The 22,319-nt window shown below is 42.6% G+C and overlaps 3 protein-coding genes across 3 annotated transcripts; all 3 read left to right on the forward strand.

The window, feature by feature from the left end:
• The first annotated feature begins 1,897 nt into the window (after positions 1-1,897).
• Positions 1,898-3,344, forward strand: LOC4346866 (protein IAL1). Its single transcript, XM_015755677.3, has one exon. The coding sequence runs from the start codon at positions 2,054-2,056 to the stop codon at positions 3,140-3,142; it is 1,089 nt and encodes a 362-aa protein (XP_015611163.2). The 5' UTR covers positions 1,898-2,053; the 3' UTR covers positions 3,143-3,344.
• An 11,714-nt stretch (positions 3,345-15,058) lies between these two features.
• Positions 15,059-16,276, forward strand: LOC4346868 (uncharacterized). The gene has a single exon (XM_015755527.3). It carries the CDS (start codon positions 15,162-15,164, stop codon positions 15,963-15,965), a length of 804 nt encoding a protein of 267 aa, XP_015611013.1. The 5' UTR covers positions 15,059-15,161; the 3' UTR covers positions 15,966-16,276.
• Positions 16,277-17,116: 840 nt separating this feature from the next.
• LOC4346869 (GTP-binding protein BRASSINAZOLE INSENSITIVE PALE GREEN 2, chloroplastic) lies at positions 17,117-20,113 on the forward strand. The gene is made up of 3 exons (XM_015755277.3): positions 17,117-18,456; positions 19,164-19,331; positions 19,428-20,113. Exons 1-3 carry the CDS (start codon positions 17,200-17,202, stop codon positions 19,815-19,817), a joined length of 1,815 nt encoding a protein of 604 aa, XP_015610763.1. The 5' UTR covers positions 17,117-17,199; the 3' UTR covers positions 19,818-20,113.
• The last annotated feature ends 2,206 nt before the right edge of the window (positions 20,114-22,319 follow it).

Consider the following 22,319-nt stretch of genomic DNA (forward strand, 5'->3'; position numbering starts at 1 on the left):
CCGGTATATATTCTATTTTTCTCGTACCCAACCAACCACTCTCGCCCCCATTTCTTTTTTTTTCTTTTTTTCGGATCTGAATCGATCCACCATCCCAGCCCACAAATCGGCGACACACCATGAAGGAGGACAATGACACCTTGGCGGTTGATGGCGGTGATCGGCGGCTGTTGAGGCGACGACACTGCTTGGGGCCTCGCTACCGAACGCTGGGCAGCACCTTAACTAGCAAGGAGGTGTTCACCTGGGCCAATAGCAAAAACCAGCGGCTGCTCCATGTCGGCGACATTGATAGAACAAACAAGTAAGGAATTGACACTGATTTTCATCTGCATACTCTCCTTCAACTTCACGTATGAAGCCCCAAATTATTTTTTTGCAAATCAAATTAACTTGCAATCTGCAATATTACCTGATCTCAATTGATGGGCTACACAAGTCCTACATTTGCACATCGTGCTCCATGTGGCTGGCTGCAGAGGATAGGGTGGAGTCCGCCGGTGATGGAGGTTGTTTGCTATTTTTCTTTTACTCGTCATCTCTATCGACATGAACGAGAATGTTTTTGTATTTTTTTCGTGCTTGCTAGATGATGGATGGCTGCTACTGCGCAACGTCGAGCTCATCTCTAGACCACACCGCTACATCCTTCCATGATTCCATCATCGACTACTGCTCGCCAACTGGTTGCCCTCTCCACTACCAGTCACAAGACACATACCATCCTCTTCATCCTTATAGCAAGATCCAGCAAAGCCACTAGACGGATTTTTGACAGAATCATTTTTTTCTTTTCTAGTTTGATTCACCTGTGAGTAATTTTATCGCTTGTGTGTGATTGAGCCTATAATTTTTTCATTCGTATGACTATTTTGTGATATAGATCACTAGTTTTTACTCTTATACTGTATATTGAACACATCAGTAAACATATTACTACACGGTGGCTACGAGATCATGGCTATATCGATAGGAAAGTGTAATTATTTTACTCGCAGACCATGAAATCTCAATTTTTACTCTTATGTATTGTGTATTGAACACATCAGTAAACATATTACTATACGGTGGCTACGTGATCCTGGGCTATATCGAGAGAAAGGTAGTAATTGTTTTACTCACAGACCACGAACTGTAAACAATATTTATAATATTGGTAAAATAATTACTAGCATTGTAAGCTGGTAGTAATTCTTTTATAACCATCTAGATATGACGTCATACGATGTTGAGACATTCATGTGAGTAAATATGTTACTTTTAAATGAGTAGTTGTGAGAGGCATTCGTTACTTCCAAAATGCGCAGAGATACTAGGAGAACAAACTCAGAAAAAAAAACTAGAAGCTAAATATTTTACTAAAACGCGAAAACATAATAACTACATAGAAGAAACGAAAAAACAGAAAAAATTACTAAAACATGAAAACAGAATAACTACAAAGAAAAAACGCACGGATAAGGTGGAAAGGAGAAAAAAAACAAAAAAAAAAGTAGGATGCAGAGAAAAAGGTGGGGTGGTAAAAAAACAAAAACCGGAGAGAATGTTATACGGCGCTCGATCTATTATTCCGCACTCTAGCGCTACCGTAAACATTTCTCGAGTTTATCTCCGTTTCTTTTCTGTTTTTTTCCGTTACAACGCACGGACCGCAACTTCGTTCGTCGAACGATTTTCAAACGTGCAACGGCTACTGCAAAATTACGAACCGAATTACGAAAGAAATCGAAATTCTCCCCCGTTAATAATCCACGTTTTCCGATGCATCCATGACTCATTCTTCGTCCGTTCGACCGATCGACGCGTATTGTTTGGATCAGGTTTGTTCATCGGCCAGCTAGCTATACCTGCAGGTAGCTCGATCCAAATTAACCAAAAAAACAAAAGAGGTTACCTTAAATAGCCTAATTGCGCAATTAGCCACCACTAATCACGCAGCGAAACACGGTCCCCTCCTCTCTTCTCCTCCACTCACCAAGTCACCATCGCACCGACCTCGCCGGCCGCGGCGGCCGCGGCGGCGGCGGAGGCGGAGGCGGAGGCGGAGCCAGCAATGACGGCGTCTTCCTCCACCACCAACTCCTCCTCCTCCGTCTCCACCGCCGACACCTCCTCCTCCAACCCACCGCCGCAACACGCGCTCCACCGCCAACACATCGCCAGCAGCAGCGCTAGCAGCGGAGGCGGAGGCGCCGCGGCGCCGCTTCCGCCGCGCGCGCCCCCGCGCGTAGGCGGCGGCGGCGGCGGCGGCGTAGGGCAGAGCCAGGCGTGCGCCGCGTGCAAGTACCAGCGGCGCAAGTGCAACGCGGACTGCCCGCTCGCGCGCTACTTCCCCGCCGACGAGCAGCGGCGATTCCTCAACGCGCACCACCTGTTCGGCGTCAGCAAGATCCAGAAGACGCTGCGGGACACGCCGCCGGAGCTCCACGCCGACGCCATGCAGGCGCTCACGTTCGAGGCCAACGCGCGCGCCAGCGACCCCGTCGGCGGCGCGGCGCGCGTCGTCGTCGAGCTCTGCCGCCAGTACGAGATGCTGCACGCCGAGCTCGCCGCCGTCCAGCACCACCTCAAGCTCTGCCGCCAGCAGCACGCCGCTGCGGCGGCGGCGGCAGCCAACGATCCACTCGTCGCGAACGTCGACCCGCTCGCTGACCCGGCAGCGGAAATGCTCTTCGCCGGCGCCGTCGTCCCTAACCAGAACGACGACGCCATGGTCGACGCGTTCTACGCCGACCAACAAACCGCCGGCGACGGCGACCAAGAGCAATACCTCGTCAAGGACGAGGCACTAGCTGCGCAACCGCCGCCGCAACAACCCTACGAGTACTTGAACTACGGGACGGCCGGCGACGAGGGCAGCAGCCACGCCTGGTACACCGGCAACGGCGGCGACGCCGACGCCTCGCCGCCGATGGGTTTGAGCGATCAGCTCCAGCAGTGCCAGATCGGGGCCGCGCCGCCGTTCGATGTGAAGCCTGAGCTGCCGGCGACGATGGAACACGGCGGTAGCGTGTTCGTCGAACAGCCGGAGCAGAAGATTCTGCCGGCGGCAGGGTCGTCGTCGTCGGCGGCGGCGCATTGCCAGCTGGAGCTTGGGTGCTCTTCTAATGCTTGGAAAGTTGGAACACACGTTATTAATTAATTAATTAATTAGTTTCTCGATTTGATTGATTCGGATATGATGAAATGCTTGTTGCATTTCAAATTTTGGCTTGTTGAGTTAGGAGTTAATTACAAAAATAATCACTAGACTAGCTTATAAATAGTCAAGTTTTAATTAATAGTAGATGATGTATCTATGAATGAGAGTGCAAATAAAAGGCTCTGTCTATTAATGAGGTTAATGAAATTTTCTACCTCCACCAAGGAACAGAGGAAATCACCTTCACTATCACCGTTTGAGTTTCGCCATCTCCCTCAAATCATTGGCAAGAGATGAATTCTGATCCAGTTATGTCCATGCATTATTCGACTGAAATTTGAGGAAATCTGAGAAACAAAGTTTTTACATATAGATCTTTTCAAGGAAAAAAGGAGAATAAATAATAATGTTGTACAAATGTTTTTTTAAATCAAATTTACTCCTTTGTTCTTGCGAGAGATATATAAGTATCAAATTAATCATAGGTGATGACGGAAAAAGGCTATGCGCCTATGCGACGTGGCTCCTCTATTGGATTGTGATGGGCTGCCTATTGGGCTGGGAAGCCAGGGAGACCTGCGGCTGGGCCAAATGAGTAAGGCTAGACTATGGGGGTTTGAAAATTCTGAAAAATATATAAATACTAGACCACTATTTTTTTTTCACTAGTGCTCAGTCCTAAGCTGCCTCAGGTCCAATTCCACCCATGGTGAGAAGAGCACCAGAATAATAGTGAGAATGATTCATATTTTTGTTCTTTTGGTGAAAAAGGAAAGAAAACACATACTATCTTCATTTTTTTAATATAGACAAATTTTACTACATAACATTTTAATTTCGTGGTTTTAACTGTAGAACACTGCACAAACTCACTTTTTTTTTGAAGGGGGGACACTCTATAATATACCGTGGTAATTTTTCAGCAGACACCGCACCGATTAAAATAATGTATCCGTGTTGACAACGTGTTAGGGGGGCCGATTTTTTATGTCGAGTGACCGAAATGCCCTTGCACCTTTTGGTGATATTGACCAGGTCGGCGGTGCTATTTGCCGACACCGAAGGCGAACAGCGGCGATTCGCACGTTGTGGCCAAAAGAAAAAAAAATGTAGAGGAGGTCAAGACGAACACAACGGTGGTACATGCAGACAGAATGGCCACGGGAGTCAACGCCGGTTGCGATGCAAGCGGGTTGGAGTTTCGGCATGTGTGTGCATGTTGTGCTATAGGCTCGATTTGGCTAGGGGAGTGCATTCATGTGGCTCTGGGGTCTCTAACGGCAGCCCCAACCCTTCATCTAGAATTGTGTTTATGGCATTAACTATATTGTCATATATGACTTTTAGCTTATGTGGCACTATATTAATTAAGAGAGAGAGTGAAAAAAGGAAGAAACTGGGTCTCATGCAAGATACAGCTTCAACACAAGAACCTATGTACTAGACGCTATCAAGTTTTGCATTGGGAGATAATAGTGTCTTCATAATAGATGAAGAATAAATATGATTGGTAGATAAGAGAGATAATGTATTTATTAATGGCCCACTTTAAGAAACCATGGGTTGTAGAGTGTAGTTTCTATTGTGATGTCTTAGGGCAGTCCCAACCCATAGTGTCTATAAGTAGTGTCTATGATGCTATGTCAATAAGACCCCCGGGGGAAATAGAGATGTCTCCTACGTTACCCATAATATGTAGAAGTATCGACGTAATTTCATAGAGTCATTCGATCTGAATGTTACATGAAGAACATAAGCCAGATGACGGAACGCGGAGACCTAGGATGTAGAACATCATAACATGAGCGATTCGGCAGATTTGGATTCCTTTCCTATATATCCACTCATGTGGTACTTCATCATGCGATTCATATAAGATCCATCTGTCTAGAGATCGTCATATACATCTAGAAAGCCGTATGCTTTGGAAGAAGCTTGTACAGTTTGGGAAGAGGTTTTTTGAGAGAAAAGAAGAATCTACTTCAACCGATATGCCCTTAGGCACGGCCATACATAACATAGAAATCACACGTGGAAGGGGTGGCTAATTAGCTAGAGCAGCAGGTGTTGTAGCGAAACTGATTGCAAAAGAAGGTAAATCGGCCACTTTAAGATTACCATTTGGGGAGGTCCGTTTGGTATCCCAAAACTGCTTAGCAACAGTTGGACAAGTGGGTAATGTTGAGGTGAACCAGAAAAGTTTGGGTAGAGCCGGGTCTAAGTGTTGGCTAGGTAAACGCCCCGTAGTAAGAGGGGTAGTTATGAACCCTGTGGACCACCTCCATGGGGGCGGTGAAGGGAAAGCCCCCATTGGTAGAAAAAACCCACAACCCCTTGGGGTTATCCTGCGCTTGGAAGAAGAACTAGGAAAAGGAAAAAATATAGTGATAGTTTTATTCTTCGTCGCCGTAAGTAAATACGTAACTAGGAATATGGAAAATTGCATTTTTGGAATTTGCAATAATGGGATGGGCGAACGACGGGAATTGAACCCGCGCATGGTGGATTCACAATCCACTGCCTTGATCCACTTGGCTACATCCGCCCCTTATCCAGCTAAAGGATTTTCTCTTTTTTCCATTCATCATTATTCTATTTATTCTGACCTCCATACTTCGATCAAGATATTGGACATCGAATGCCACTCTTTAAAATGGAAAAAAAAGGAGTAATCAGCTGTGACACGAAAAAAAATGAATCCTTTTGTAGCTCATCATTTATTGGCAAAAATAGAAAAGGTCAATATGAAGGAGGAGAAAGAAACAATAGTAACGTGGTCCCGGGCATCTAGCATTCTACCCGCAATGGTTGGCCATACAATCGCGATTCATAATGGAAAGGAACATATACCAATTTACATAACAAATCCTATGGTAGGTCGCAAATTGGGGGAATTCGTACCAACTCGGCATTTCACGAGTTATGAAAGTGCAAGAAAGGATACTAAATCTCGTCGTTAACTGAATTCAGAATAGAAAGATTCAAAATAAAAAAAAAGAAATAGGTAAGCGGGGAATAACCTTATTTATAACAAGTTTCAAACTGGTAAAGTATACCCCTGGGATAAAGAAGAAGAAGAGTGGGCTAAGGAAACTCGCAAGAAAAGTACCAACCGATCATCTACTTAAGTTCGAACGGGTTTTCAAAGCACAAAAACGCATCCACATGTCCGTTTTCAAAGTACAAAGAGTTCTGGATGAGATTCGTTGGCGTTACTACGAAGAAACTGTTATGATATTGAACCTCATGCCTTATCGAGCATCTTATCCCATCTTAAAGTTGGTTTATTCGGTAGCAGCAAATGCTACTCATTATAGGGATTTCGACAAAGCAAATTTATTCATCACTAAAGCCGAAGTCAGTAGTACTATTATGAATAAATTCAGACCTCGGGCTCGAGGACGTAGTTCTCCCATAAAAAAAAACCATGTGTCATATAACAATTGTACTAAATATAGTAAAGAAATCGAAATAATCTTTAGATCCATCTAAGATTTGATTCCCGGTAAAAAAATAGAATAGAAAAATATGGGACAAAAAATAAATCCACTTGGTTTCAGACTTGGTACAACCCAAAATCACCATTCCTTTTGGTTCGCACAACCAAAAAATTATTCTGAAGGTCTACAGGAAGATAAAAAAATACGGAATTGTATCAAGAACTATATACAAAAGAATAGGAAAAAGGGCTCGAATAGAAAAATAGAAGCAGACTCAAGTTTCGAAGTAATTACACATAATAAAAAAAATGGACTCAGGCTCAAGTTCCGAAGTAATTACACATAGAAATTCAAAAAGAAATCGATACAATCCATGTCATAATACATATTGGATTCCCCAATTTATTAAAGAAAAAAGGAGCAATCGAAGAATTAGAGAAAGATCTACAAAAAGAAGTTAATTCTGTAAACCAGAGACTTAATATTGGGATCGAAAAAGTGAAAGAACCTTATAGACAACCTAACATTCTTGCAGAATATATAGCTTTCCAATTAAAAAATAGAGTTTCATTCCAAAAGGCAATGAAAAAAGCCATTGAATTAACTAAAAAAAACAGATATAAAGGGAGTAAAAGTAAAAATTGCAGGCCGTCTCGCGGGAAAAGAAATTGCGCGTGCCGAATGCATCAAAAAAGATAGACTTCCCCTCCAAACAATTCACGCTAAAATTGATTATTGCTGCTATCCAATTCGAACTATCTATGGAGTATTAGGAGTTAAAATTTGGATATTCGTAGACGAAGAATAACCAACCCTGTCTTCCCATTCTGTTCAGTAATAGAATAAAAAATGACAAGATACTTATTTTCCCTAAAATCCCTGAAAAAAAGAAGAAATTCTACCTCTTTCTATAAGATTTAATGAAAATTGAGAAATCTTTTAATAAAATTGCTATGCTTAGTGTGTGACTCGTTAGTTTTTTTTAGGGTTCAAAAAGGGGATTAAAAAAATAGAATGAACCCTACTATGTAATTATATAAAATGAACTAATAACCAACCTATTGCTTCGTATTGTTGAGATCCTAACTAAGAAACAGTCACTATATGAATAAATACATCTATCATAAATGAGTAAATCTATCATATACGTGTAGCAACTGCAATTTTTTGTTTTTAAAAAAATAGGATTCTAAGTTGTGAAGCAAAACTAAAGGGGATGTAGATAAAAGGAAGGATGATAGAAAGAAGGAAGAGAAATAAGAAAGATATAGGATTCCAATATGTATGGTCTATGAATTACATCATAAAAAGCAATGTGATAAAGCATCAATATAATAAAAATAACAAAGAATTCGAAATCGTAATTTGATTGAAACAAGAAATACAAATTTCAAGGAATAACAAAGAGTGTCCCGAGTTAATAAAACTGAGAAATTGACTTGGAAAGAAATTTTTTGGAAGCTCCATTGTGAGATTAAAACCTAACCATTAAAGGAGAAGCCGTGGGAACGACAGAACCTATGACTGGATAGGATTTTCTTGAAAAGAATCCCAATACTTCATTGGGTGGGATGGCGGAACAAACCAAAAAAATTGTCTTATTTGATAACAAATAAGACAGGAAAGAGTAAATATTCGCCCGCGAAATTTTTATTGAATTAGAATACTTTACCGCGATTCAATAAGAGTAAAATACAAAAAGGAGATTAAAAAAAAGAATTACATTAAATATAGAATATAGATAAATAAACATACACATCTAGATATATTCTAGATCCTCTTTCTTGACTATATATTTTAGTATTTTAATAAATTCAATATTAAAAACCCTAACCTTTCCTATTAATGTGTATCTATCCGTAATATTTTAGAATATTGTGGAATTAGAGAAATTTGCACACTTTCTCATTTGATTCGCGAGGAGCTGGATGAGAAGAAACTCTCATGTCCAGTTTTGCAGTAGAGATGGAACTAAGAGAGAACCATTGACTATAACCCCAAAAGAACCAGATTTCGTAAACAACATAGAGGAAGAATGAAGGGAAAATCCTACCGAGGCAATTGTATTTGTTTTGGTAGATATGCTCTTCAAGCACTTGAACCCACTTGGATTACGGCGAGGCAGATAGAAGCAGGACGAAGAGCAATGACACGATATGCACGTCGTGGTGGAAAAATCTGGGTACGTATATTTCCCGACAAACCGGTTACAATAAGACCGACCGAAACACATATGGGTTCGGGAAAGGGATCCCCCGAATATTGGGTAGCCGTTGTTAAACCAGGTCGAATACTTTATAAAATGGGCGGAGTATCCGAAACTGTAGCTAGAGCAGCTATTTCCATAGCTGCTAGCAAAATGCCCATACGAAGTCAATTTCTTCGGTTAGAAATATAACCCCCGCCAAAAAAGTAGTATTGAAAATAAAAAACCAGGTTCTTCTTTCTGGAAAGACAATATTTCTTTCATCCTTTTGCATTGAAATAATAAATTGAAATCAAAATAATATGATTCAACCTCAGACCCTTTTAAATGTAGCAGATAACACTGGAGCTCGAAAATTAATGTGTATTCGAGTCATAGGAGCTGCTAGTAGTCAGCGATATGCTCGTATTGGTGATGTTATTGTTGCTGTAATCAAAGACGTAGTGCCCCAAATGCCTCTAGAAAGATCCGAAGTAATTCGAGCTGTAATTGTACGTACATGTAAAGAGTTCAAATGCGAAGACGGTATAATAATACGCTATGACGACAATGCAGCGGTTATCATTGATCAAAAAGGAAATCCAAAAGGAACTCGCGTTTTTGGCGCGATCGCCGAGGAATTGAGAGAATTGAATTTTACTAAAATAGTTTCATTAGCTCCTGAAGTATTATAAATACTAGTAGACAAGATATAGATCAAATAAAAAATTAGTAGATTGTGTTTCACGTATATGCTTTAGAATCCAAAACGAAAAGAAAAAAGAGAACGTGTTGATTATAGAAAAATTAGGAGGAACCTAGAATTAGAGTCTTATGGGCAAGGACACTATTGCTGATTTACTAACCTCTATAAGAAACTCGGACATGAATAAAAAAGGAACTGTTCGGGTAGTATCTACAAATATTACCGAAAACATTGTTAAAATACTTCTACGAGAGGGTTTTATTGAAAGTGTTCGGAAACATCAGGAAAGTAACAGATATTTCTTGGTTTCAACTTTGCGACATCAAAAGAGAAAGACTAGAAAGGGAATATATAGAACTAGAACCTTTTTAAAGTGTATCAGCCGACCTGGCTTACGAATTTATGCCAACTATCAAGGAATTCCTAAGGTTTTGGGCGGAATGGGAATTGCTATTCTTTCTACTTCTCGAGGTATAATGACAGATCAAGAAGCTCGACTAAACAGAATTGGGGGAGAAGTCTTATGTTATATATGGTAATCGCCTCGCCCATAGCGGTAATCGCCCCACCTATAGTTATAGTACCCAAATTCTATCTTGAACTTCCTATTTTTCAAACAAAAATACAATGTTTTTTTATTTGAAAATAAAAAAAGAAAAATAGGAGAAAAAAAAGTAGTGTCTATGATGCTATGTCAATAAGACATCACAATAGAAATTACACTCTACAACCCATGATTTCTTAAAGTGGGCCATTAATAAATACATTATCTCTCTTCTCTACCAATCATATTTATTCTTCATCTATTATGAAGACACTATTCTCTCCCAATGCAAAACTTGATAGCGTCTAGTGCATAGATTCTCGTGTTGAAGCTGCGTCTTGCATGAGACCCAGTTTCTTCATCTCTTCACTCTCTCTCTTAATTAATATAGTGCCACATAAGCTAAAAGTTCTACATGGCAATATAGTTAATGCCATAGACACCATCCTAGGTGGAGGGTTGGGACTGCCCTTATTGACATGACACTATAGACACTACTTATGGGCACTATGGGTTGGGACTGCCCTAAGGTGCTTACCAAGGTCCAACAAGGTTGGTCGCAGTCTGAACAATAGCAAGGGCATCCGGAACGGCTTGGCGACATTGTGGACACCGAGCGAATGGCGACGGCGTGCTTCGGCAAACGATCTGGAAAGCCAACATATCTAGGTGATCAGTGAATTCCTGGGGATTCTATGGTTGCGTGGAATCGAGATGCAACTCACCGGAGAGCGGGGGATCGACGTTGGAAGCCAGTGGCCGGAGTTGGAGAAGAAAACCCCGATCTCCTCATCGCTGCATCCCCAACCAAGGAAGATAGGGGCGTTGTAGAGGGCGGTTTTCAGGATGGTGATGGCGCAAGGGTTCAGCCGGATCTGCACTGAGGCGACCGGAACACAGGGTCGACGTCGGCGGTAGCGTCTGAAGCGCGCCCGCAAGCTCCTTAGGTGTGGTCAGGGTTCACTCTTATCGTTTGAGGACTTTGTATTGGGGTCACCGAAATCCCGAAATTTCCGAAATTTTGAGCAAAATTTAGTTGAATTTGAACAAATATTATCCAAATTCATGAAAATATTGAAAAATTTAAAAATTTCGGCCGCCGAAGTAATATCGTATCGGAGGTGACCGAAATGACCAAAATTTCAAAAATTTCGGAAATTTCGGTCCGAAATTTCCAACCCTGGGTTTGGTCACGTTCCCGTTGATCCACTATTCAAAATGGATTAGGACCAAAATAAAAGTTGTCAGGCATGGCACGTAAAAGACAAAATGGAAAGAGATCGAGAAGAAGCTATTCAGTGGAGGATTGTACCATCGTCTCCTTCGCGGCCGCCGACAGATCGGAAGGAGGAGACCTTGGAAGCTTTCTGTCTTGGTTTCAACTGCTGAGACATGAACGTGGAAGACGAGAAATGGTTCAGGGAGCTTAGGGGATGTAGGCAAGTTCTCCATAGAGGCGTCGGTGGGGGTGAAGTGGAGGCCGGGCTGGAGCTTTGCCGACGTGGCATGAAGGAGCTTCCACGACGTCTTCCGCGTCAATGACCAGGTCAATATGACCAAAAGGCGCAAGGTCATTTCGGTCACTCCGCATAAAAAATGGGGCCCCCTAGTGCCTTGTTAGCACGGTTACATTATTTTAATTGACGTGGTGTCCGCTGGCAAATTATCATGATTATAAAATGTCTTCCCCAAAAGTGAGTTCATGAGGTTGGATGCACAGGAGGAATGGAGAAAGAGGAAAAGCAAGTGATTGGTGCCATGTAACTTATGATCTATTTGAAATTATCTGGTAGTTTGGATTTCAATGTCTTTTAGAGAAAAAAGGAAGCTAGATGGAATAGACGCATATAGTCATAAATGCGGCCCACTCAAATAATTATAAATACGCACGCACATAGATCATAAATGTGGTTTCTAAGGCCTACTCAAATAGACAGAGGCCAATAACAAATCCTCGATCTTAATAAATACCTACTAAAAATGTATCTGCATATGCGCAATATTTGTGGTCACTGATGTTTAAACCTTGTTAGATGAAATCATCCCATAACTTCAACACCACATCACTTGCGCTTTAAAGCAAATTTAATCAATCTGTCATATATATACTCCTTTTCTTGCCTAGAGCTCCCCCTCCCCCCCCAACAAAAAAAAAGGCCAAAAAAGTGGCATGGGAGAGTTTTAACACATTCAAGGGAGGGCAATATTGTGGAGTAGCCAGTGGTGGACACACCCATTAGGCAGGGTGATTCGACCGGCCCAACTATAGCCTGTGTCGCCCCACACCTCTAACCCTCATTTCTAATATTGTTTCTAGCACATTAGTCATTAGTTCACTATCAAATAATCATATAAATTAAGTATTTTAAGTAAGGATAAAAACATTTATGAAAATTCGTGACCAAATGAGTATTATTTCTGTATAAGTAGTAACATTTTGGCCATACATAAAATTTGATTTTTTTTCTATTTCTTCATCACATATTATAGTCTACAGTAAATAGTTAAATTGGTAAATATATATAAAAAATCCACTTTACTCCCATGAACTATTTTGACGAAGCACTTAACCGGTTAACCCCCCAAATGCTTTTTCATCTCGTTTTATACCCCCGAACTATTAAAAGTGGTTCCCCTTAGTGCCTCAATATTTCTCTTTTGTTTTTATATCTCTCTACGTATAAGTCATATATATAAGTTGTATTTGAACATAAATTTGGTAGGACTCATATATCCATTATAACAGTGTAACCTACCTCTTAACATTTTGTTAATAATTTTATATCACTATTATATATGTTTCGATGTACTTATTTTGAAAATATTTTGATACTTTGATAACGGTGTAATTTATGGCTTAAAAAATTTCTGCTTAAAATACGCATCGTATAAAGAGAAACAACAAAGGGAAATACTATTAAGAAGCAAAACAAACTATTTTCAATAGTTTAGGGGTATAATGAGCAAAAAAATATATTTTATGGGTTTATTGATACAATGGAACAATCCACAAGTGTGAAATGGCATTTTTAAATATGAATATTTCCAAAGGCCTATAATTTTTTTTAAAAAAAATAAATGATTTTGTGTTCATTCATTTTCATCCCTAATTCCTGGCATGAGGCACCCATCGTCTCTCATCTTCGTGACTACGTCTACTGCCCTGTCTATCTGACTCTGATGTTTGTTCAACTGCTAATTTTCGTTGTTAACCAATGTTTGTGTGGTGTGCTAGCGCACCGGTGCTGTGAGCCGACGACTATGATTTATATGCGTTGTGCCATTATCAAATTAGTAATAGCTCTTTGCAAGATAATGCTGCGTTCGCCGATGCTAATCAAATTAACACGCCCTAATGTTGATCGCCGTGGCAACCAAGTCATGAGGTAACGTAGATACCCCCTTCACATCAACTTGCACGTGCATATCTACACGGCTGCACCCAGTCAGCAACTCAGCCACGAAGAAAACAAAAAGGAGACAAGAAGAATTTTCTTAGCCATTAAGTTGCTATCATCAACTTAATGCATCATCCTAACAAGAATAACTTTCTCATGACAGTGAGCGAGTTAACATGACTTGGCTCATTAATAAGCTGGTGATGATGATACGCAAGCAAGCAGGCATCATCCTGGAAATTTAATGCATCCAAAAATCCAGGTCCTAACGCAAACACCATTGAAGTACACATTTTTAATTTAAGTTGTAGCGTAGTACCAATTGTAATATTATATCCATCCTAGAAGCATCCGAACACAATAAGAAACAAACAAATTAAGAGTTGTCACGCGCTAGGATTTTGAGCGGCCAAGTTAGAGCCGTCACTTAGTGAGTAACCTTGGCCTAATCAACTTTCTCGACACCTAATTAATTCAAAGAGCCATCATCTTTTGTTAGGCTGCTTGCGTAATCGAGCTAGTCAGCCCAGGAAATGTTACTGAGTTACTCTAACAAATGTAATACCCCAACAATTTTACTCTTTCTATTCTCAAATAATTAATTACTCTCCCCTTTTTAATGGATAATGTCACGTTTTACTATTCTCCCTATTTAAAAAAATTATTTAAATACCATTTATTTCGTTGTGATATATTTTAGTATTATAGAAACTTTAAGTATGACTTATACTTTAACATATTTATACTATTTTTTAATAAAACAAATGGTCAAACATTATTTTAAAAGTCAACGGCGTCATCTATTTAAAAAAGAAGATACGATTATCATTTTACTCTTACAAAGGTAACTTCTAATAGTTAGATTGTGATGAAATTACAATTATATGATCATATTTCAGATGCAACACACGTCGATAATATAATATTTTTTTTAATTATATGGTAGACGCATACGCACACACCTCTACGCATGCAACACCACTCTCACTCTGTAAATGCGCCCCCTAACGCATGTTGTAAGAGACGGAAACCGGTGATAAATTCCCAATCTCACTAAAATTTCTGTTCAAAGCGTGTTTTGAGTATATGTAAACTTATTGCCTAAAGAGAAATGGTTAAAGTGTGGATAGTATTCACTAACACATTTGTATAAAAAATGGAGACAGACAAATCTTTGCGAACTCTGCATGTACATTTTTACTTTATTTGATGAATATATGAATACCTTTGCCTTTACAATCCTTGGTTTTTCAATATTTATCCCTTTGAATTCATTTTGTAAGCCTAATTTCCTGCACAATTTATTACAGCAGTCTCCCAGTCTCCTCTGTCAAGCCACCGCCATACTAAACCAAAACGTCCAAGCCAAACCAAAAATAGTGAAAATACACACATGCATAGTAGTAAAAAAGTGGATTAACAACGGACCAATTTGCAGGGGAACAAACCGGCGTACGAAGCTACGAGCATGGCAAGCTGGCAATCTGGCAGGCCCGGTCAAAGTTTGACTATTTTGCCCACAACTCAGACGCGCCGAAATGAGCCATCGATTTCTTCGTTATAATTTAATCTTACTTTTCAACTTAAAAAAACATAGCTAATTACGTGCACTTATAAATATCTCTCTTCCGATCCTCGCAACCATTGCATTATCCAGCAGCAAAAAGATTCCCCTCTTTTTGTGCAAGCGAGACCAACAAAGTGATCGAAGGCGCAAACGCAAGGCAAAGCAGAGAGAGGCGCGCGATGGCGGCGCCGTGGTGGTGGTGGTGGCCGCTGCCGGCGTGGCTGATGCCGGGGTCGACGGCGGCGTGGTTCGTCGTCCTCAACGTGGTGGTGTGCGCCGTCGCCGTGCTGTCGTCGCGCGCGCGGGAGTCGCTCTCGCCGCGCCGCGGCGGCGGCGGACTCGCGCGCAGGGCGTCGTCGGCGCTGGAGCGCGTCCGCTCGTCGTTCTCCATCTTCTCCTTCCCGTCGGCGAGCTTCTACGCGTTCCACCCCGACGCCGCCGAGCCACGGACGCCGACGCCGCGCAAGCGTTCGCCGGTGGCCGCGCCGCCCGCCGCCTCGGAGCCGCAGACGCCGACTCCGCCGCCGCGTCCGTCCGTGGCCGCGCCCGACACGCCACCCGCGCAGCGGCCGGAGACGGAGGAGGAGGAGGAGGAGGACGCGAACTACATGAGCATGGATGAGGCGTACGCGCTGGTGATGGCGGCGCGGCAGCGGCCGCCGCCGACGGAGGAGGAGGTGAGGAGGTCGGAGGTGGACGCCAAGGCGGAGGAGCTCGTCGCCGAGTTCCAGGACGACGAGCAGAGGCGGCAGCGTCTCGACTCCATCTTCAACTACACGCAGATGCTCAAGCGGCCATCGCCGACGGAGGAGGGGGCGAGGAGGTCGGAGGTGGACGCGGAGGCGGAGGAGCTCGTCGCCGAGCTCCCGGACGAGCAGAGGCGGCGCCGCCTCGACTCCATCTTCAACTACACGCAGATGCTCAAGCAGCGCGCGGCGGCCGGCCGCCGGCCGCAACCAGCACCGGCGGCGGCTCAGCTTTGACTCACGTGGTTCATATGGTTTAACTTCATTTGATTCTTTGATCAAATCAGGAATTCAGGATTCATTTGCAGGAGAAGAATTCGGATCAGATTTGAGTTTGCTCTTGTGTTTTGTATATAGTATTTGGTTTACATGTGTGCTTGGCTTGTCAAGTTTTGTGCAGATTACTTGCAGTGTTGTTGCTGCAGGAAAATTTCCCTTTTTCAGTTTTGGGCTTGTGTGTATATACGGTACTGTTCTGTTGTATAATTTTGTACACACATTTTACATGTGATTTTGGACATATATAAATTCTTTGATTTATTTATGAATTCATTCATGTTTTACGTAAATTGATCAATATTGTGTAGCATCATATATGTATTATTTTACGGATGGGGATTCTCTGTTACATCCTCTGGTCACTAAGACTGTGTTCTCTCTCCGGCACACAAAACGATGTTCGTATTAATACGTAATTAATTAAGAATTAGCTATTTTTTTAAAAAATAGATCAATATGATTTTTTAAGCAACTTTCGTATATAATTTTTTTTAAAAAAATACACCGTTTAGTAGTTTGAAAAACGTGCACGCAGAAAATGAGAGTAGGGAGTTCGGAACTCCCAGCAAAGAACGCAGCCTAAGTGAAGATTGTGGTATATAGGACACCAACGCAGTGTCCCTAATGTAATTTTTTTTTGCCAATTGTTGAATATTTACAGAACAAAACAAAAATTCGAGAAAAATCTACATGTTCTGTATTTTCTATGTATCCAATCTAATTAGTTAAGAAGACATTGGTATTCAAAGTTTAAAGGTTTGACCACATGTTTACAAACTACTTCAAACGCATTGCCTTTGGTCGGCAACTAAAAAACAACACGGCAAATTCTCAATACATATTATAGCATACTCTACAATTTTTTTTTGAATCTCTATATTAGTCTATTGGTCAAACCAAAAGCTAGTATTTCATTGTTGCACCAAAGCATGTGACTAAATGAAATTCATATGTTCTTTTTTATTTGATGGCTTTTAAATTCGTACTAGGCATTACGGACAGGGCCTCCTCTAATTCAAAGCCCAACACTTGTAATCCGCTCAAGCCCAAAGGGCCCCCAGAAGATTTGCCCCCTCTAGTTGTCTGCTCTATCGCGGGCTCGGCCTTTCGTCGAACAGCTGGTGCGCGTCCTCTCATGTCGAGCACCTGACCGCCGGTCACGTAGCGGCGGCGGCGGCGGCGGCGCGGCAAGATGCTCTCCCGCGCCCGGCGCCTCCACCCCACCCTCCAGCGAATCCTCCGGCCAGTCCCCCCTCCCGCCCATCCTCCTCCTCCTCCTTCCCCACCTCACCGCCCCGTCTTCTCCCAAACCCCTAAACCCTTCTTCCCCTTCCTCCGCCGCCACCTCTCGACCAAACCGCCGCCGCCGCAGGCGCCGCCAGAGAAGTCGCTGGCTCCGGCGAAGGTGAGCTCCGATCCACCTGCCGTCAGCGCGAATGGCCTCTGCCCGGGATGCGGCATCGCGATGCAGTCCTCGGACCCGTCCCTTCCGGGCTTCTTCTCCCTCCCTTCGCCAAAATCCCCCGACTACCGCGCGCGCCTCGCCCCCGTCACCGCCGACGACACCCGCATCTCGGCCTCCCTGAAGTCCGGCCACCTCCGGGAGGGCGAGGCGGCGGCGGCGGCGTCGTCGTCGTCGGCGGCGGTGGGGGTGGGGGTGGAGGTGGAGAAGGAGGGGAAGAAGGAGAACAAGGTGGTCGTGTGCGCGCGCTGCCACTCGCTGCGCCACTACGGCGTCGTCAAGCGGCCCGAGGCCGAGCCGCTGCTCCCGGACTTCGACTTCGTCGCCGCCGTGGGGCCGCGCCTCGCGTCGCCCTCGGGCGCCAGGTCGCTCGTGCTGCTCCTCGCCGACGCGTCGGACTTCGACGGCTCCTTCCCGCGCGCCGTGGCGCGCCTCGTCGCGGCCGCGGGGGAGGCCCACGGGTCCGACTGGAAGCACGGCGCGCCGGCGAACCTCCCGCGCGCGCTGCTCGTGGTCACCAAGCTCGACCTGCTCCCCACGCCGTCCCTGTCCCCCGACGACGTCCACGCGTGGGCGCACTCCCGCGCGCGCGCCGGCGCCGGCGGCGACCTGCGCCTCGCCGGGGTGCACCTCGTCAGCGCGGCGCGCGGGTGGGGCGTGCGCGACCTGCTCGACCACGTTCGCCAGCTCGCTGGGTCGCGTGGCAATGTGTGGGCAGTGGGTGCGAGGAATGTTGGCAAGTCTACACTGCTCAATGCCATTGCCCGGTGCTCCGGGATTGAAGGCGGACCGACCTTGACGGAGGCGCCGGTGCCAGGAACGACCCTTGATGTGATCCAGGTTGATGGCGTTCTTGGATCGCAGGCGAAGCTGTTCGACACACCGGGCTTGCTTCATGGTCACCAGCTGACATCGAGGCTGACTCGCGAGGAGCAGAAGCTGGTTCGAGTGAGCAAGGAGATGCGGCCCAGGACATACAGATTAAAGGTGATATATATTTGCACATCACCCACTCAACCCCAGTCGTGTTTGTGATAATGCGCAATTGACATAGTTGCTGCTCATTTTCTAAATTTCAGCACAAATTTCTTGTTAACGAGTCTAGATTTTCTGTAGTTCTCTGCAACAGAATTGAAGATACTTTGCTTAAGCTAAACTTTTGTTCCCGCATTGAAAGTAGTTCGGTAAATCAATTATTGAGGAAATGCTGTGGAATTGAAACAAGCGAACAGACATTGCATTTACAATGTTCTTGTGACATACTAGTCACATAGGGAAAACTATTATCAACTCCATCAAGTTCCACAAATTGTTGTGAACAATTCTAGCTTGTTCTAGTCCTTTATAACAAAATTGAATCTGCTTTTGGTTAAAAGCTATTATCGATTCGACCAAGTTCCACAAATTGTTGCTTTCCCCCTAAAGACAGTGCAGTAATTTTGTAACTGAACCTGACAAGCACATGATACTGGATTGGACAGAAAATTTGCACCTTTTGCACTTATGAAATTCTAAGTCTTAAACTTGTGACAGTTTCAGTTCTTAGACTTATGACTGGGAATCATGGCTGACTCAATCTAGATGTGATCCTTTGGTTTCCAAACACTCTTCTATTGCCACAGGATTCTTCACTCTTATTATGTGTCATATGAGATGATGCATGCTTATCTAAAACTTGTTGGTAACCTATGCAGCCAGGGCAGTCTGTACATATTGGAGGGCTGGTGCGCCTGGACATCGAAGAGTTAACTGTAGGATCAGTTTATGTAACGGTATGGGCATCACCACTTGTCCCACTTCACATGGGGAAGACGGAAAATGCTGCCGCTATGGTAAAAGACCACTTTGGTTTGCAACTACAGGTATATTTATTACCTGAATGAACTTTATTTTCTCCTAATTCATGTAGTATTGCTTAAGATTATAACACAAAGTTCTACATGGTGTCTTTCCTGCAGCCTCCTATTGGCCAACAACGGGTAAACGAACTAGGTAAATGGGTGAGGAAGCAGTTCAAAGTTTCTGGGAACAGTTGGGATGTGAATTCCAAGGATATTGCAATTGCTGGTCTTGGCTGGTTTGGAATAGGTCTGAAAGGAGAAGCGGTATTAGGACTATGGACATATGATGGTGTCGATGTCGTCTCCAGAAACTCCCTTGTCCATGAGAGGGCAACAATATTTGAGGAAGCCGGGTTCACAGTTTCGAAGATTGTCTCTCAGGCGGATAGCATGGCAAATAGGCTAAAGAACCCTAAGAAAATAAACAAGAAGAAGGATAACAAAGCCAATTCATCTCCCTCCACAGATCCAGAATCTTCAAATCCAGTTGAGGCTGTAGATGCTTAAATGATTTCTATTCCTTTCTAGGACAGGAGTTCCCGAAGGTGAATTAAGTTCTATGATGTTGGCATTTGGTCAGTTGAGGATTGATATACAGAGCCATAGGTTGCACAATTTATACTTGTTCAGACTTAGATAGCATGCTGCTCTCCGCACAAGTCTTTTTTTTTTTCCCTGGGATCATGGATTTTATGTAGTCTTGTTGTGGGCTTGTAACATTAACCTATGGCTTTTATGTACTCAATGAACTTCTACCACTATGGCTTTGGAGTTTGGACCATAAGTACAATTTTGATAGTCAACTTGATGAGGAGTCAGTACTGAAGAATACTCGTTGTAATGCTGTTATGGCTGAACTTCTGAAACCGGCATCTCACAGCTTTGTTATGCCTGCTTTGAACACAGGAATTTTACATTGATTTTATAGGAATACCACAGGAATCAATTGAATCCTCATGGTAAATTCCTGCACTTCAAAGGAGGCCATATCTGACCATCTCCTAAGTTATTTCTGCTTGAAATGAACATGAGCCTCCAGACCGAAACTTTAACCTTACCCTGTTTGGATGTATGAAGTAATCAATCACTCTGCTCTGCATGCTGAAGCTAATATTAGACTTTATGATGTATTGCACAAAAGTAAGTAAAGATGATCTCAAATGCCAGATTTGTTTGGCACATAAAGATGGTGTACTCTTTTCAACCCAAATCATGGGATGCCATCTTTGACATAAAGTACAACCTTTATGGATTAATTTAACGAAAGCATCTATATGACCACTTCATATTAATAAGGTCGGTTGTTAATGGTGTGCTTAACCAGAATTGGGAAAGAGGAAGCATTTTGGTCTAAATGTGTTTTGTTTGCTCATGCATTTTGGTCTATCAGTGCCAAACCATGTATTACTCCATATAACTACCTCTATCTACTTCAATCGAAGGCCAAATCCGACTACCTACAATAAAATGTTTACTAACCCCTGAACTTTGATAATGGTACAAATAATTCCATGATGGTTTTAAAGCAATTTCGCCAAGCTAACTGCACGTGTGACTTCACAATCAGGCAAGTTAAAGTGGCACCCAATAAGACATGGTTAGAAGAGAAATGTAGATGAGCTAAATATATAACTTATTACAAGAGAAGAAAAAATATATATTTCCATTGATATATGCTAACTCTAAATCAAGAGTAGTACAATCATCATTAGACAATATTGCTGTTGCCCCACTACACGCTGCATGCATTGCACTATATATACCAAAGTACCAAACAAAACCAATTACCAAGAAAATCAAAATCAGAATTGAACAAGTTGTGCATACCGAATCTAGTTTAAGTTATTCAGGTTGTCAGGAACATTCAATTACACATAAAACAATTCAATTCATGTTAAAAAAAAAGCACTACTCCCTCCATCCTAAAATATGTGCTCCTTCTAACATTCAAAAGCTAAATTATGAGGTGAGAAAAATGACCCTGGATGTCACTTATTAAATCCCTAGATTATTGGAAGTGGAAGGGTCGTTGGGATAAGACGGGGAGAAATTTGAATAGTGATTGATGTGATAAATAATACAAAGAGCATTCTTTCCGAACAAATTTTGAATCCGAAAGGAGCAATTATTTTGGGATGGAGAATAATTGAATTAATAGTAAATTTCACTTTGAACTATCTTTAATAACAAAGTTTCTCCATGAATTAAGGTTGCTATTTGTTACTGTTTGGACCTGTCTGTGTCCAAAATGTCACCAGACTACCACAATAGTAATGATTTAGCCCAACAAATTTGAGACAATTAGTGGCCGTCCATTATTGCGCTAAAAGTTTGCTTGCCAATAAATGGAAGTTGTCACTTCCAGTAAAAATATACTCCAATAGAAGTTGCATCGACTGTGTCATTAAGCCGACAAAGCAGCCTCTGGGTGGAGGTGGATGCTACTCCTACAAAGATGGATATGTGGCACCCCCTTTTGTTGGTCTTTGGAAGGAGGAACAAGTTCATGTCTCACTAGCTAACTAGCTAGAATGAGTTCCAATTATTGATCATGCATATTGTAATGTGGTCACAACCTATAGCTTAGACTCTACCAACTAAATGCACCATGCTTGAGCGTGGCCAAATATATTTCTCACCAGTCACCCCAGAGGGCCAGAGACCCAAACGTGTGATCGGAATGTCTTTAAGTTAAACTTTTAAAACTTTTAAGTACCAATATATTTTTAAGTACAAATTTGTATTAATTTATCTCAAAAGATAGATTTCATAATGTTTATTAGGTTTTGCAAATGAATTGCAATAGAAGCTAGCCGCAAACGCTAATTAGCGACTAGTCCCACTCTCTTTCCAATTTTTTTCTCTTTTTATTGAATTTTTCTTTTCTTTTGGGCTCCCCCTAAATTTATGGCTCAATCCGAGATAGCTGATTTCTTGTGTATGATTTTTTTTCTATACAAAGTTTCAACACCAGTAGAAAGTTTCTATATGCTAGTACAAAGTTTCCAT

The sequence above is a fragment of the Oryza sativa genome, chromosome 9 (assembly GCF_034140825.1).
Source record: "Oryza sativa Japonica Group chromosome 9, ASM3414082v1".
NCBI classification, from domain to species: domain Eukaryota; kingdom Viridiplantae; phylum Streptophyta; class Magnoliopsida; order Poales; family Poaceae; genus Oryza; species Oryza sativa.